We start from the raw sequence: 18,181 nt of genomic DNA, 5'->3' as shown, positions 1-18,181 counted from the left end.
CACTGCCAATCCGGCTTCGAGTGCAAGATTTAAAAATGAACCCAAGGAGAATGGAATTGGCGAATTTTTCAATTATCTCTTTCGCTCAAAATTCACGCGAATATACATTTTAAAGAAAATATCCTCGCATCATCGAGTGAACTTAATTTTTTAGTGAATCTTGAGGATGTATTCAAATCGCGCTAGATTAATGAGAATTACACGAATTGTTCGTACTTTGATTTTAAAGACCTGCATAAATTTTGAAAGCGATTGTCTCAATCATAACGGATTTACTTTGCTTTTCATTTTTCATGATTGTATATGATTTTATATGAAGCCTGACAGTTTCCAATAAGGATCAATGTAAACTCGTGAAAAATTGAAAGTACAATAACTCCGGTATGGTTCAGACAACCGTTTCCAAATTTTACACAAGTGTTCAAAATAAATGAAAGAATAAATTGTATAATTTTTATTAACCTAGAACGATTTCCACCCACACGCCTGTAATTCCTCAAGGTCAAAACATATTACCGATAAAGTTGAATACATTTAATTTGATTTAAACAATGTCGCTTTGACGGAAAAAATATGATTCGATGAATATCAGTGCAAGGACCATACTATCAAAATTTACATGAATATAGATCAAATTGTTCCACAAATTTTTGGAAATGTAAAGCTTTTTGAAATGATTTTGGTTAACGAGAACTCAATTGTTCGACAAAAAAGCTTTGTCCAAAGTGGATTATTTGTAAAGAAAACGTCTGGAAACCATAAATGTTGATGGCAATAATCTATTTTTTGTTTAATTACAAGGTCATCATGTATATAAACTCTTACCGATTTTAGGTATAGACCAGATTATTTTATTGAATGCCGAGCTCAAGAAAAAATGAATGTTTAAAATTTGTAGAGTTATTCGTGAACAAAACGATCAATTATTCGACAAAATCAGACGAATGATCCACTTTTCTATGGTTCCGAAAACGATGCAATTACATTAAAGCCAAGTAAAAAATATGCATGAATGGATACTTGAGAATTGTTTTACAAATGTTCATATCGAGTTGTCATTTGGAGAAAAAATATAATTGAAGCCGTTATAAGGTATTCTCATAGTTTTCCATTGTGTCGAGGGATACTTACATTTTTATACTGTAAAGTAACATAAAAAATCTGTTATAAATGATCAACAATTTTTTCCGTTCCTTACTTTGAAATAGAACAGCTGAAAATTATCCATCTGTGACCGAGTGATTTTAGTTGGTACCGCGAACTAAAGAATGACGGAAGATAAAAGGACAAATTAAGCTTCACATTTAGCATCTGAATGAATTCTTGACTCGTGTCAGTGTGAAATCGTAACAACATATTCCACGGTTTGTGGTCAAATTAGTATTTTTTGAGGAGAACAAAGGGCTTCGTTAGAGTCCAAAAGTTGTAAAGGTATTTTTTGTTTCGAGAGAAAAAATCGAGGGGTCATTCGATAGAAAATCATAGAACGATTTCAATTCATTGACATTCATTTCAAATGATTTATAGACTGAATTCTACTTTATCATGTGATTTTCGTTGGTTCCCAATGTATCAAATGATTTCTATTAATTCCAAATAATTATACAACGCTTTAGGTGATCTCCACCGAGTTTTAGATTGAATAGAACCACGGAAATCCAGCTGAAAGGTTGTAAAATCGTTCAAGATAAATGAAAATCGGTAATTGGTAAACTGGCAATCGACAAAATCCCATGATAAGATAGAAACCAATGGAAAACGCTAGAAATTGATATTGATGATCGATCGAAACAATTTATCCTTTACAACAAGACTTGCAAGTCAGCTTCAGTGAAATATCTCGATTGCTTCCTCGTGATCTTAAAACTATTACAAGCATATGAGTGAATGTTGAGTTCAAGTTCCTTTGATTTACAATTTGTTTTCCCAACGTCGAATTTATGACTTTCTTAGGCGAATGGGCCTTCGGCGAGAAGTGTGTTTGTTTGCCATGAACAAGTATCCACGATCCGCGGTTTGCTCGGTTGGTGAGCCGTGCTAGGTTGAATTTCCTTCCTTGTGCCGCCATCTTTATCAAATCATGCGTACCAGCGAGGGAATGCGAACCTGCCGCGACACCTGCCGCATGGAAGTCGTGGAACAATTGGCAACTGGTCTGCCAGTTGTATAGAATTTTTGACATTCAAATATAAACATATTTGTAACATTGTACCGGGGCCATGCAGTGCGATGAACCGATGTTACGCGGCGGCAGTAATATCATGGAGTGACTCGTTAACATCAACATTATCCAGTAACGCTAAAATGTAGTCAACACGCGCCTATCCACCGCATATATACATATGTATTATACATGTATGTTCGTCAAAAAAGTGGAAATGCATATTATGTACACATGTGTACACCCACTTATCAGACACGATAGACAAACATAAACCGCGTCAAATTTGAATAAAACTTGATGAAATACCATCGTTAATAATAATATATATATTTATAAAATGGCCAGTTCACCAGCAGCCAGCATTGAGAATCAAATTGACAGTTTCTTGGAACAGTTTAAAAGAAGTGCTACTCGTGCAATGGAGGACAGATCAGTTCGGAGCAACAACAATGCCAGCAGTATCGAGAACTTCGATCTGGAAATTCTTGAGGCTGGTAAGAATTGCCTTAGAAAATACATGATACTCGTGTTAGGGTTTGAACATTAAATTATCTCTACTCTCTGAAACAGGGATAATGCATTAGCTGTAGGTGATGTGGATATTTCAAGTTCGTCAAGCGAAGTATAACAATTGATGCCGTATGAACTATTAAAAATTGATGCGAGCTGCATCAACGCGCATGCTCGTTGCGCTGTGCGCCGAGTTATTCAGCAAGGGTGTCACCCTCTTCTTTTCATTGTGTCCTTGTAGACACGTTGTAAATTATACAGATTGTACGTAGTTACAATCAATGTCTCAACTGTTTCTCGATTAAATATTCATTCACCTGGCACTAATTATTCATAAAGAAGACATCACGGGATTTCGAATTCAACCGTCCGTTTTGCTCAACCAACGAAGAGATTCCTTTAATCCAAAAACAGCCCAATGTTTTCATCCCAGAATTTTTTACACCAATTTTCAATGCATACGCCAATGGCCTGAACCGAATAAACGGACTATAAGCAGTTTAGCATGCAGTGTATTCAGTGTATTGTTACAATACAAGAGCGTAGATTACGCAACGACGAATGGACATGACATTTAATTATCACCTTGAGCCATTGTTACTGTATGTACTCAGTGTAACATGTTCTACCATTCTATGCCCTGGGTACTCAATCCAATATTTTGCGCAGAAACATTTTGGCCTTTCGTCTGGCTGACGAACAGCAAATAAATTATTTCCGCATCAGTGGCTGGCCGAGTTCGTTATGCTCGAAAAAGCTGTTGTCGAGTTCTGGACGAACGGTCCAGTCGTTCCTCTTGAATGGCATCTACAGGACGGTCGCATCGGCAACATTGCAGTTCATGATATTGGTCAGGTCATGATATTGGCGAATATAAGATGTGCAGAAGCGACTGACCATAATATAATGTAGACCACAATAGCGTTGACTGAAATCAAACTGTTCAAGCTTCCACTACTCGACGCCAAACCGCGGTAATCGATTATCCCCACTTCAGTTACAGCGGTAAAGTTGGGTCGATTCGAGTGCCGAAGCATTAATTGATGCAATTTCTCGCAAGCACCTCGGGGCGAGGTGCCATCCGCTCAAAGCAGTCATAAATTCAAAAGTTGACAATAGAGTTGGAGATTACAGGACCCGAATGAATTTTTTTTCTTTTTTTGAAATGATGAGAAATCAATTGTGAGAAGGTCAAATCATTTATTGTGAGAATAGTTGAGAATTATACTTGACATTACGTGATAATGCTGAAGAAATCGCGGGACGAGCATTGGAGATCATGGAAATCACTGTTTAAGTCTTGCGGTAAATGGAAAATGATTTCGCTTGATCTTAACACCGATATTAAGCGGTTTCTCTTGGTTTGTTTCTTTTCGTTGATTTGCAATTTACCAAACGATGCTCAGTGATGTTCTAGACAGTCGATTACTGGCGTTTTGCAATGATTAACTGTGACTCGATCTAATCCGGAAATCACTGGAAATCGCCCAGTAGGATATAAAATCATTGGGAACCAATGGTAATCAGTTGGTACACTAGGAATCAATGTAAATCATATGACAAGATGAAAATCAATGTTAGTGATTTGAAATCATTTATTTGATCACCAGTGAATCGAGTAATTTCCATTGATTTTCAACTACTTTCCAACGTTCTGGGTGATTAGTTGCGATTACTTCTTCTATTCAATCCGGAAGTCACTAAAAATTGATTGAAACACTGGAAAATCACTGGAAGTCAAGGTAAATGAATGTCAATGGATTGAAATCATTTCCATTTCGATTTCCAAGCGAATGGGTCCTCGTTCAAACGTTCGAGACGACTCGTGGGAGCATCAAAAACGAGTGGCGCGATTTTCGACAAGCCACAAGGCTACACCCGCGCGCAATTTGACGGTCACATGTTTCCCCGGCTTGCGGCGTCGCGCAATGTATTCTAATTGGTCTGCGCCTTGCCCCACTCCGAACGACATACCACCACTCCCGCAGCTTTTGACCCTTGTGGTGGGGTCAATGGCCGTTGTCAAACAGCCGGTGACCAGCAGCGGGAAGAAGTATGCTCCGGGTATCACGTTTTGGCACGGCATATATGCGTACGTACAGGGTACACCGAAATTTATTGATTAAGGGTAGGTTCAGAGGGAGACAGTGACGCCGAGCTCCGAGTACCATCGGCCAATGAGAATCCTCGAAATTGCGAGTGGGCCAAATTCCAATTGGTCGATGCCCGTTCGTGGTTCGCGTCCATCTGAACCTACCCTAAGGTTAGGCACGATTCGAAAGCTAGACGTTGCTGCTGACGGGTGTCTCTCTGCCACCTAACCGTTTAAGTTATGAATAAAATCTGCAGTGTGTTAAATCTTTGTTAGTTTTATTCAAATACATTGATCTTTGGTTAAAGATCGAATAAAATTACAACGTGAAGTTGTTCCTTTTTTTTTTCTTTTTTATTATTATTGCTGGTGAAGCGACTTCGAGACGTGCTCAATACGCAGAGAAACGAAGGGGAGGATCTGTGAATTGTGGTTGACGAAACAAAACAGAGCGAATGAAAAAGGAGATCAAAATCTTGGAAGACCCTTCAATCCTGTAGAGACTTGGCTCGGGTCTGATGGCTTGCATCCTTTCGTAAGTGTTTTTCTGTTGACATTTCAATTATTCATTTTAATATGTCCGTTTCTCCCAGTGGGGTTTATGAAAAGACGGAATGATGAGAAGGTCTCAAAATTATTAGACACGGAAATTCTCCATCTTGGAGAATATTAATAAATACTTACGAAGAAAGGGACTCAGGTCCGTTTCTTGTACGATTATATGATAAAAAGGGGAGTAATTTGGAAAATATTCACAATATGGCTTTTGGTAGAAAATTTAGAAAATACCATTCTGGTATAAAGTATATCAAACCATCAGATTCTAATTTTGCGAAAATTGCGTTTAACAATTATAAAGGTGCCAACCGATCGGTTGAATCTGCTGTAGAGGACAGCAACAAAGAGTGGGGAGCATTAATCCCTGATGGATGTTTGTGTAAGATTAGGAACTCAATCAAAGATGTGGATACAAATATGTTAACAGAGGAATTAGAAGAAGAAATCAAATCTTGGGTAATACTTTGGAAATTTTTTCGCATGTGGAGAGAATACCATGGAAAAATACAGATCAAAACAATGCTATCACGTAAACTAACTCTTCTAGGATTGAAATATTTTTCAGAACGGATTTCATTTCAAAAACGTGGTTATCTAATACTTAGTTCGAAACATTTCTGTTTATTACAATGAATCTCATAAATTGAACGATGCTACAAAATGCGTTGGATTCGTTGATATTACATCGCAATGTAGGGTAAACGGAAATGTGCGAGATGTACTGGAAGAAATGACTACGGTGAATGCTTAGTGAAAGATAAGGCCCGAGATTGCAAATGTGTTCATTTTTCGAACAATCATTTTGCCATTGATAAAGAATGTTGGGTGTTCAGAACTCACAAGGTAAATGTTCCTAAAGCGAGAGAAAAGAAATACTCGAAACAAAGATTTCATTTGATAATGGCTCTGTATTCACTGAACAACTTTTGAACACTCCCATTAACCAGATATTTCAGGGTAGAAGTCGTCGTGCTTTTCAAGAGAGTAATATTGATAATATTATGGTAGCGGATCAAGACAATGGTGAATACCGCGGATCGAAGAGAGAGATCTCATTATAAAACCAATGGTCCGAAGTTTCGATCATTTCGTTAATTTAGTGATGGATAAACTTATTCCGGTTTTGGATTCGCAATCGGATACAGTTCTCAAACGAGTTAAAATTCTGGAGCAGGCTAAGGTGAAACTCCAAAACTCGGAGAAAAAGTAATTAATGAATAAAGAGGTCAAAATGGAAGAATGGAGTAGTAGAAGTATATTTAGCAGATGGTGTGGTTTTCAAAATTTCTTAATACAATGTGACATTATCTGCTTGCTGGAAACTTGGTTAGAAGAAAATAAAAAAAATTGATTATGAAAATTTCAACGTTATTAGAAAGGACAGAGGAGGTGATTTGATGGGAGGAAGAGTCACGATCTTTATTAAGAAACAGTTTCAATTCAAAACAGTAGAAAATCGAGATATCTTGGATAGCGTAGAATAACCTTTAAATTATATCGCGATAATTCACCTAACCAAATATATTAAAGATTCATAAATATCAGTGAAGAATGCGATAAGCTTTCAAAAACGAAAAATTTAGAGGGTTTAAAAAATGTTATATATCCCTTAGCCCTAAAACGAAGCTGTCAAAAAAAGCTTTCAAAATAGAAATGAATCTCTTAAGGCAATATATAATAAATCAGATATATTCTAAAGATGATCCTTGAGAGGGGTGTTCCACTTCTTTTTTTGCCTTATTTCATTCTTCAAAGTGTTAAGAATATGTGTGCCAAATTTCATCGCAAAACTTCGCAAAATTGACTTAAAATTAGTTAACACCGCAAGTACTCCAGATCCCTGTAAAATTTACTTGAAAGTTTAAACGCGTTTTTCTCGAAACAGCTTTTTTGCAACGGGAGTGCGCGATATTTGAAAAACCAGAGAACCGACTTCAAGTTATACCAGCATACAGAGTAAACATCTTCTTATCGTTGAATGACTGGAAAAAGCGATACCTTTGATATATATATATATATATATATATATATTTTTTTTATACAAAAATTAAACTCAGTCAATTTTTAGTGTAAAACCGACCATTTGAGTTTGCCACGTGACTATTCCGTCCCAAAATTTTTTTTTTCGTGCTTGTTCATTGAATGATGGTTACATGTGTACGAACCAAAATGCCATTTCGTTTTTTTGATATTCAGACTACCGGAAGTGAATAAATCTTGCACACCCGCGGTCGCGGAACTTTGCACGGAGTCACGAATAAGGAAGGTCAGCATACAGAATTTTTCATAAAAATGACTGACCATTTCTTGTTTTTGAGCACCTGGAATATCAATAGAAATACGCTAAATATGTATTTGAGAGTAATTCATTGCATAGTTTCGTTTTTATTAAATCCTGCAAAAACCCTCACTTTAGCAGAAAAATGGGACACCTCCCTTAAGTGCAAGAAGCGTTCAATACAATTTCTCCACTTATGGTTCAAGAGTCTCTCTCTATTATTACGAAGATTTAGAAGTATCACTTTGTGCTCGATAAAATTAAACTTTTTAGTCGAACATCAAAAATCAAAGCTTCTGTGGGATTAGATTTGATTTCTAATCAAACTGTTCAGAATATATGTTTTAAAATTCTCTAAAAAAAAGTTGCCAGCTGCTTGTTTCACAGTTTTCCAGGGGAATGTGTCAATGACATTCCTTCCATCGTTATCCTTTATACCTCTTTTGGACGAGAGTTGATGAAAAAAAGATGGACGTATGGGTCTTCCTCAGGGATCAAACCTGAGTCCTATTTTGTGCAATATTTATATAATATGGATAGGCAACTTTACTGACAATAAGATTCAAACTTTAACATTTGCAAATGACGTGGTTATTTACGATATCAATTTAGATAATGAGACGTCGTTATTGCTGTTGGAAGAAGCTTTAGAGAACTTGGGTAATTGGGTGCGATTAAAAGGCTGAAAAGTACCAGAAACAAGAACACAGTTACATATTTTTATAAAAAAAAAAAAATGTGAATCTGAACCCGGCGACGATAAAATTCAAGGATACAATTATTCACAATCAACGATCGGTTAGGTTTTCAGGAGTGTTTTTAGACTCCAAGCTATTATGGAAACATTAAATAAATAGTATTAAAATTAAATCGAATAAGCTCGTTAGTATATTGAGAGCCATTGCAGAAGTTACCATGCTTATGATGTATAAGGGCTTGATAAGAGTTATACTGCATTTGGATTCCATGTTCTATGATGTTGCATGTCCTTAATTGACATCTTCTTTAGAAATAATGCAATTGCGCTTCTGTATTTAACAGATAAAGAATTTTTTGAACATTCATAACAGAAATATTAGAAAGATTTTGTAATAGCTTTTACAGGTGGATCTAAATTAAATATTGCAAAAAGAACAGGCACAGCGTTATTTATTCCTAAATTTAGCATCTCACATACAATGAGAATCAATGATAATGCTTTGATTTTTGCAGCAGAAGCGATTCTCAAAATAGTTCTATTCTTTACTCAATTCAAACGGATGGAACTATTAATTCGTTCAGATTCCTTTCAGTTTGATCACTGCGTTATCAGGATGCAGCTTTAATCCAAACACGCATCCGGTTATTTTCGATATCGAACACAAGATATTTGCGTGTGCCGAATAAGGTCTGATCTTAAAATTTATTTAGACTCCAGCACTTATTGGCATTTGAGGGAATAAAAAGACTGACAAATTAGCACAGGAAGTATTGTTCTAAGGGGAAGTTTTAAGGCAGTCCGGAAAGATCTTATCAACACATGTATATAACCACAAAATTATAGTTGAAACGAATAGATTTATTCTGGAAAAAGGAGAGTTGATAGGTAAAGACTGCGAATTTAGCTATTCAGTAAATGGAATGGCATATAATCACAGTTTGACCAAATCCCATCTTCATAGAATTAGACTAATTATGGATAATATGTACGATTGTGATAATAACGTTCAGACTATTGAACACATTACGCGGTAATGACTTGATCTCACGTCTTACGACAAGACTTGATCTCCTTTTCTACCAAAGGTAATATTGTGAATGGGCGAAAGCACGCTTAACATTATCGTTTCTAAATCCCTTAAAGTAGCATTAATTATTTGTGAATTTGGTCTGAAAAACGAAACTAGTATTTGAAAATTTTAGCATCAGGGTAATCAATCTCTGATATTTTATTATTACAGTGTGCTTCCAGGTGAAGGTGTGCCTAACCTGTGTTTTGTGAAGTTTTCGTGTATTTCCTATTACCATCATCCTGCAAACTTCAAGATTATATACGATGTCGAATAAAATACTGCCCCAAATAAACCGACAAACTGATGAATAAATATATTTCGCTTAAATCATATATTCGATCAAAGAATATCGCTGACTCGTGAGTATTCGCATACACGAACTAATAACGAATTCGATTACCAGCCGTAAGTAATAATCAAATCGAGTCATATAAATCGCTAGACTACATTGGTACTTACCCGTTGGGGATATATACAAGAAAGGACCAAGAAGAAAAAGGTTAGGTACGATGTTATGCCGTGACAACATTAACTACCTCCACCAGATTGTCTTATGCAACTACAAATCAGTGCCGGAATAGAAAAAAGACAAACGACATACCGGAAGTATAGGGAAGATGTTAGCAGAGTGCTCGTGTGGATTCTAATAAATACGCACACCTACGCGCATCATACGCATGTATGCAGTGCGATAAGTGCGGAGCTGAAAACCTTAGGGTCACAATGATTCTACATGGGAAATCGTCGCACAGCTGTAACTGCCCCTGTCATCAGCACTGTAGTACCAGGTCTTCAGGTTAGAAATTACTTATGTATCTTTTATTTTATCAATTCGTAATTTTTATTGCTTCGAGAGATTTTTCGACGGGCATTGAGGTTTTTTCGAAAGTATGTCCGTGATCAACACTGTGATCGATAATACATGACACGTGATGTTATCGCTTCACCGTGGTTGTACGCTTCTAGAGTGATCTACACTAGGGCTGTGCGGAATCGAAAATTTTATACCGATTTCCTGTATCGATTTTGTACACGGTATATTCGGTTTACCGAAATACTGCTCTGCCGGTAAGTATCGAAATACTAAAGTACCGACAAAATAGTGCATAACCAACAAAATACTAAATTACCGATAAAATATTGAACTAAAGACGAAATACCGAATAAGTGAAGATTGAAGAGCGTATAAAATTACAAACTGTTGCATCTAATTGCAGCAAGTAGCTGAATGTTCGTGTCACTGACCCATCCAAGTGCATTGTTTAGAACGCAAACTCTTCCGCGGTCTATAATTTAAGAAGGTGGTAGAATTATTTGAAAATACAACATTATACGACGATTGTCCGTAGTAAGCAATGGAACATGGATAGTGCCGTGAAACCATGTAATATGCGATTTTTTTGAATTTGCATTTCGATATTATGATCGCGATAATTGAGAGTTGCGGTATTTCGATACTTAGGTGATTCGGTATTACGGAATTTTGGTATTTTGGTATCGGTAGTTGCAACTTTCGGAATGATGATATCGATATTTCGGTGTCGGTATTGAAAACCGATCTTTATGACGAAATATTTTTAAACAAGATTGTCAAAAAATTTCGGTTTACCGAAACATGGCACAGCCCTACTTTACACTACAGTACACGTTAATAAACCAAAGTCTACCACAATTTAGGTTTACTAATTCTTCATGTTTGAATAATGCTCCTGAAGATAGCGCGCTTACCATTTGATTTTTATCTGACATGTGTAACATTAAGATCGCCATATTTTATTTCATATCAATATTGCGAGAATATTGAAGTGAAATGTTTATTGAAGTTCTAAATTTTAATTTAATCATGCTTTTTTAGGAAAAATTCTGATTTTGCCATTTTTGGATGATCTAAAATTCAGTGAACCCTAACAAAGCAAAACATATCTCCCACATTCTGAAAACAGAACACCTTTGAAGTATCTGTAAAGTTACAATTTAGTGAATTTTTCCAACATTTCATTACGTTAATTTTACTGCTAGTAATTCAACCTTGTGAGATGAACTTGTTCTTAACTCGATGCTTTCAGTGCGCACTGAGCGCGTTTTCTCTAGTATTTTGCTTGCCGTAGGTGGAAAATTTGCGAAATTGCATTGAGCACAGTTATTTGAAAACGCAAATGATAATTTTTTTCATCCAAGTGTAATTTTTTATCACTCAGTGCAGTAAGTGAAAAACGTAGGAATATGAGATTTAAGTGGCCGCATTCGGTGCACACTGACAACGGTTGCAATTTTCTTAGCACATCAGTCTTTCGTTGGTTCTATTCATTGAAAATGCAGCTAGTTGAAAACGCTGTCGATTAAAACTGCACTACATACGTTGGATTATGTTTTAACATGCCCCAAGTGGCTTCTATTCTCTTCTCTTATTTTCAGGTAGTAAGCTTAAGTGTACGTTCTTCTATTATCACTCCATATTCTTTTATTCTGCATGGAATATTAGGAACAGGGCGTGAAACACAATTAATTGAAAATCCCATCTATGCAAGCATCGTGAGATTCTTCTTTCCATACTGCTTTAAATCTATATACCATATGCTAATTCCTTCAGTGTAAGGAAAACGTAATATGCTTCGTATAGCTCGAAACCAGATGTCAGCGCGATGAACAATTCTTGCAGTTTAACGACAGAGATAGTCGACAACTCGACAGTGCAAGAGATGCAAAATTGCTGATAGCACTGATAGCTGATTCAAAACGTATCTCCAGTTGCGCACCGAAATCTTATGAACCAATGATTTTTTATTTGGCAACCGTTAGATACTGCACATTGTTACCGACGGAGTAACCAAATCGTATTTCAAACTTTCATGCTGGGTTGCTATCATCACCTGAGCAATGAATTGATTTCAAACTTGTGGAAAAAGATAGAATTTCTATTGTGGTTGTGTGGTTATTACGAAAAGTTCGGAAAATTTATAAAAACACTCTAACAATAAATATATTTGCAGCTCAAAGTTCTTACTCACGACTAACTGTCCAATTAACTCCAATATTTTTTCTTTTTTATTATGATTTCTTCAGTAATTTCCCGAACTTTTTTTAGTGACTACATAATGCAATATTAAAATGACTATAAATGAGATATCATATAATTTGTTTACATTATTGTTGGACGATATTATATACTACTGTCTTCTTATAGCAGTTCGACTTATAGAATGAGCGCGCTGTGAGTGTAATTTTACTAGTTCCCCTGACTTTCCTTTGGCTGAAAACTATGGCATCTGCAAGCAGTGTGCAACTCTACAATTCTACAATCACCAGATAGTACAAAAGTTGTTTACATTTTACAAACCCGTTTGCCCTTTTCACTAAAATCCGCCAACGTAATTAAATGCATACGTGATAGAATCTATTCTAAAACGAACTGACTTGACTCATACATTATTATTTAAATAATTGAGTAACAAATTATTGTAAATTTCAGCACTGGATTGTTTCGGATTGTTATATTCTTCAGCCAATGCGCGTAAAAATATCAGTAAAACTATAAAATATTAAAACATGTCAATTATGTTATTCCCTTTATTAATTTCCTCGCTCCAATATTGTAGTATCAAGTTATTGATTAAAATATTCAAGTGTAAAAACTATTGAACATCGAAAAGAAAGATTTGAATTTTCACGGACAGCTGCCATCCTAGAATGCGTGATGTACGATTAATAAAAACTTTTACATGTATTACGCGTTATATTACTCACGTATTAAGACATATTTTACACCTCAAGTTTCACGAACTTCAATGAACTGCCAGTGACAATTTGTAACTCTTGAATAAGAACAAGTAAAAGCGGAAAAATGAAGTAACTGGATACCTCAGTGTCGCCCGTTCTGCGCCTTATTTTCATACGGCCCTGATACATTCCCCCCACTTCGATCGAGGCGGCCAAGCTCAGCGAGCATCGCGTTCGCCATTTCCGAACAAGTTGTGGATCCAGAATTTAATGAAAATAATCGCGTTTCCGGGCTTGTTCAAGTGCGTTCGAGGCGTATAAGCAAGGACTGAATGCTTGTTATTGATCACGTTTGTTTTAATGGCCAAAAATCCGCTTCTGAAGGTAAAATAGAGGTAAGTCAAAGACCGATCAATCTGTGACCATAGAGACGAGAATTGTGCGTCTCGCGATGCGTGCCAGCGATTCTCGACCATTAACTCGAATACGTTTGTACACGTTAAGTGCGTTTTATTTACCGGTTGTCGAAAAGAGAGTGAAACCCGTCGATTGGTTGACTTTCAATATTGACCAATAACGTGGCTTTACATGTTCTTTAATTTTCGAAAACCTTTTACACATAAAACGCACTTGTTTTCAAAACTGCTTATGTTTATTTCAATTTCTCAAGAATAACTGCAGTAAAATTTTTAAACTATAGTTGCTATTTGTATTATTGTTATATATCTGTTTGACCATTTTCTGCTCACTAAGAGTAAAATAAACAGATATATAAAAAAATATAATTTTATTTTGTACTCAAATTGTAGTCTAATAATATATTAGATACCAGATGGCAGGTATTTCTCCAACCGATCGCGAGACGGAGGCTAGCGAGGTCCTCTATACATTGTTGTCTGTCGAACGCATCAAAGATGCTGGTAAAAGTATCGAGGAAACTTCAAAGACGGAAGATAATGCCGTAAGTATCGTTACTGGGGAGTTCGTCGGAAACGCTACGAATGTTTCATTTTTAAATTATCTACACAGTGATGTTGAATCAATATAATTTTACGTAGTTAATTAGCATGTACTTATTGTTCAACTGCTCAATTTATATTATAACATACAAAGTTCGATATTGTAACAAAAATTTATTGTACATCATATATTATAATTACAGGTGAATGTGAATGAAGTCTGCATTGAACAAACCATTGTAATTTCTTTGTTTCAGTCTCCTAGTACAATCCAGAAGAAACAACATCGGATTGTTAAGAAATCTTCCAACACCTTGAAAAAAAGTAATACCAAATCTCAAAAGGAGCCCGGTAAAACGATTGAGGACCCACCTTTTGCATTAAAAAATGAAGAAGCAGATGAGATAATGAATTTAAATGCTGATGATGCACTTGTTATCAACAGCTCAGAACAAGAGCACGAGGTATTTGGAAAACAACTCATGCTTATTCTAGGCTTTGAAACACCTTCGAGATTTATTATTGAAACCAAGAAAGAAACCAACTTTTTAAATAATAGAATATTGAACGCATTAACAATTGCCTTCAAGAATATTATAGACAGTAGTGGTCTAACCGCAAGCAAATTGCAAAATTGTTTGTTGAGATATAAATTTCAAAAATTCACGCATCTTTTGTCCGTCTATCCGTTTATACCTCCTTAAAATAAAAAAGCAATTTAATCCGTAAATTTTCCTTGATCATTGTTATATTGTACATTATATTTATATGCTATAAAAATTTACAGTTGACGTGTGACGAAGCAGAAAAGCATAGAAAAACAATCCCAAAGAAGAAGTGTGGGACTAAGAGAAAACAAAAACGAGTTAAATCGGAAGGGGAGCCTAGCTTCGAACCGACACGCCTTGAGGACAACGCGGTTCAAGTATTGGAGCGGTTTAAACGCGGCTGTGAGTGCCAAGATGACCAGTGCTTCAAGGGACTGAATCCAGAATTTGTTTACCGTCACAGATTGAACATCGCGGAGCTGACTAAAGCTGAGCACGACATGTACTTGATGGGAGTGACGATGGCCTGCCTAACGAACCCGTCGCTGACAGCGAGACACACGGAAAGACGAAGGCTGAGGGCGCAGTATGTTTATCAGGGTCGCCGAGTATGTTTGGATGCCTTTTTGTACCTGGAAAACTGCACTCACTACCAGATAAAGAGGATCAGAAAGCACCTTGTCACCCATGGAGTGACGCCTCGGGTTCACGGGAACCATGGAAAAGTTCCACACAACACTTTCTCGCTTGATATATACAAAATAGCGACGGAGTTCCTGAAGAGCTTTATAAGCAAGCAGGAGGCGAAGCAGGAGGCGAAGCAGAAAGCCAGCGCAAAGCAAGGACCGCTTCACCTCGCCTCCGACATGACGCGGAAGACGGTCCATGACTTGTACAGCAAGTACTGCAGAAAGTTGTCACCCAGCATAAAAGTTATGGGATATTCAACGTTCAGGAGATTCATGAAGGTTCAGTTTCCACAAGTGAAATTTGCCAAGGTTGAATTTGTAGTCAAGGGACAAGTCAGTCACAATCAAAATTCCGCGAAAGGCGGCGCAGAGGAAAGAGACAATAAGGATAAGTCTGTGGGGAAAAACGACCTTCTTCCGCTGGTCATTGCTGATGCTACAGTTGAGCAAAATGGCGCATATCTTTTAACTCCTGTCAATAAACTGCAAGAAGGAGTCAGCTATCAGCTCACTTCAGATGGATTTTTGGTCAAGAGTTCAGCCGCGCAATTTACTGTAGCCAATAATCGTTGTCCTGAGTGATAGACTTCGAAGATTTATTCAGCAGCCTATTAAATTCAGAGTAATCACTTTCTGGAAAATCATGGAAAACATGGAGCTCTCAATAAATTATTGAAATAATCAGGAAACTTTTTTTTATGCAACTCTTGAAATAACGAATTTAAGACAGCAAAAAATTTGTTTTTCCACTTAATTTTTTTTTTCGTCTCCACACGAACGCCGCGTATCCGACATTTACATTAGTTTCGATAATTCTAAACAAAATACAAAATCTTCAGAACACTGTTTTTAACTGTTTTGAAAATTCACATTTTAAGGTGATGTCTGCGATGCACTTGCTAAACTTCTAAAAACATGGAATTCTCAGAGAGGAATTATGATTTCACATTTTAGTAGACACTCAGACATTTTATTCCCAGCCTTTGATAACACTTAGGTATGTATTATAAAATTGCAAGGGTGTTCAACTTTCACGCCTGGTCTTCACGCTACGATTATGTTGGTATGATTATGTCAATCAATGATAATACGCACGTGTAGCTGAAACAATATGGAAGTATACGTAAACATAATCATACCATAATCATAGCACGTAGATTGGGCATAACCGATTAATTAAAACATAGATAAATTGAGGGCTGGTTAACCAATTAATCGAAATAACGATAAATCGAAAGGGTCGATTGATCGATTAATTGGAAAACTGATAATTTGGAAGAGCCGATTTAATTGATTAATCCAAGCCGATTTATTGGAAAACTGATCATTTGGAAGAGCCGATTTAATTGATTAATTAAAGACGATTTATTGGAAAACTGATAATTTGGAAGAGCCGATTTAATTGGTTAATTAAAGCCGATTTATTGGTTGATCGTGCAGTCCTACTATTTGTACAAAATAGTTATTGATGATAAGAGATATAAGACGTACCAAACTAACTTGTGTAATGTTAAGATTGCAAATTACGAACCATATATTTCATTTGTTTGCCTGTATTAAAAATTCATTATTGGAATATGTGGAAAAATGTCAACTAAAAGTGCTCTGTAATTGTTCATATTTGTCTGTTTCGCTCAATTTTCATCATGCTAATGCATGAAATCCAAAATCCCCTGCATTCAAGGGAAAACTGTGTATGAACTTTTTTCGGGAAAGGGGAATTCGGTGTCAGATTTTCAGAATTGTGAGTAGTAAATCCCATATGGTGGATCAAAATTCAAAAGCATCTTGATTTGATTGAAACTCGAGCTAACTAAAGATACTCTAATTTCATCAATTTTATGAATGTGACAATATGAACTCTACGAACATATCCTTCAAGTCGTATGCTGTTTATTTGTGTCCAGAAAATTGTGTTTTCTTTTCAAAGAAGCTTAATTCTCAAGTCAATTTTAACACCCAAACAATCTAGCACATAATTCCAGTTATTCTATTTTTTAACTGTGATCAAATTTTAAGCGCTATTATAAATATGTATAATATATATAACCACTATTTATCTATTATCACAATGCAGCTAGGTGCTGAATAATAAACACGAATTATCAGTTCGAATCTAAATATATAATTCATTATAAGTTATTTAAATTAAAAGTAAACTCTTATTGGTCAATGAGTGACTGATCTGTATATTTGTACTCTAGTCTAATCCTTTGACATTTGGAGCTGTCGGATTCAGAGAATCGGGAGTCGAACTTTAAAAAGATATGTTAATCATCCGAATATTATATACATAATGTATAATATTATTTAATGATCGTTCAAACGAAAATTTAACCATAATACAAAGTTCTGAACCTGTCTCTTAGAATGGTTTCATTACTCTCGTATTTTTACATTGGATCTGAATCTATTGGAAATTTGTTTGAATCAATATCTGTACGTTACTACGGATCGGTCATCTTTGAGCATTGTTTCAGTATTTTTCAAACAGCATAAATTCCTATTTTAGAAATATTACAAAAAATGTTTTCTAGAAGTATTTATACCGAATTATCAGAAAATATTCACGAGTATTATTTTTTTCTGAAATATTCCAATTAAAATGGTTATTAATTGATATGTTCCGTGCTGTATGGAATAATATTACTACCATTTAAGCACATCAGCTGAATTTAAACATTACCGTGTAGCGGTTGCGAGGCGTTTAATAACTTGTAACTGTAACTGTGAAATATATTAAAGAATAAAACAAAATCTTGAAATTTTGCACTTACGAAGTTGGTACAAATTGATAATAAGACACTGTTTATCTAAACACAGAGAAAGAATTTTTTCAATTTACCAAACATTGAAGCTCGAAAATACATGTTTATCGGATTCAAAAGAAATGT

General features: G+C 35.8%; 2 protein-coding genes across 6 annotated transcripts in view; both read left to right on the top strand.

The window, feature by feature from the left end:
* Positions 1-2,134: 2,134 nt before the first annotated feature.
* The window catches only part of LOC124182688 (guanine nucleotide exchange factor DBS-like), a 42,440-nt gene continuing 26,393 nt past the window's right edge, over positions 2,135-18,181 (top strand). For 2 of the 5 annotated variants that reach the window (XM_046570255.1, XM_046570254.1), the window contains exon 1: positions 2,135-2,658. In XM_046570255.1, the coding sequence (XP_046426211.1) occupies positions 2,502-2,658 (157 nt within the window). In that variant the 5' untranslated portion in view covers positions 2,135-2,501. Of the gene's footprint in view, positions 2,659-5,141; positions 5,302-9,542; positions 10,171-18,181 lie in introns of those variants that run through there. The other 3 variants (XM_046570258.1, XM_046570256.1, XM_046570257.1) reach the window with 3 other exon arrangements.
* On the top strand, positions 12,844-17,207 carry LOC124182703. The gene is made up of 4 exons (XM_046570289.1): positions 12,844-13,486; positions 13,917-14,052; positions 14,308-14,514; positions 14,838-17,207. The coding sequence occupies exons 2-4, from the start codon at positions 13,924-13,926 to the stop codon at positions 15,867-15,869; spliced, it is 1,368 nt and encodes a 455-aa protein (XP_046426245.1). The 5' UTR covers positions 12,844-13,486; positions 13,917-13,923; the 3' UTR covers positions 15,870-17,207.

This window comes from Neodiprion fabricii, chromosome 5 (genome assembly GCF_021155785.1).
Source record: "Neodiprion fabricii isolate iyNeoFabr1 chromosome 5, iyNeoFabr1.1, whole genome shotgun sequence".
NCBI classification, from domain to species: Eukaryota; Metazoa; Arthropoda; class Insecta; order Hymenoptera; family Diprionidae; genus Neodiprion; species Neodiprion fabricii.
Note: the sequence above shows the minus strand (reverse complement) of the source record. Positions and strands in the feature narration are given on the sequence as shown.

Excerpts from the sequence above, each read along its gene's own strand:
- LOC124182703 (XM_046570289.1), top strand. The coding sequence starts at position 13,924 with ATGGCAGGTATTTCTCCAACCGATCGCGAGACGGAGGCTAGCGAGGTC. Across the intron at positions 14,053-14,307 it reads CAAAGACGGAAGATAATGCC|TCTCCTAGTACAATCCAGAA; the intron begins GTAAGTATCGTT and ends TCTTTGTTTCAG. Across the intron at positions 14,515-14,837 it reads GCTCAGAACAAGAGCACGAG|TTGACGTGTGACGAAGCAGA; the intron begins GTATTTGGAAAA and ends AAAAATTTACAG.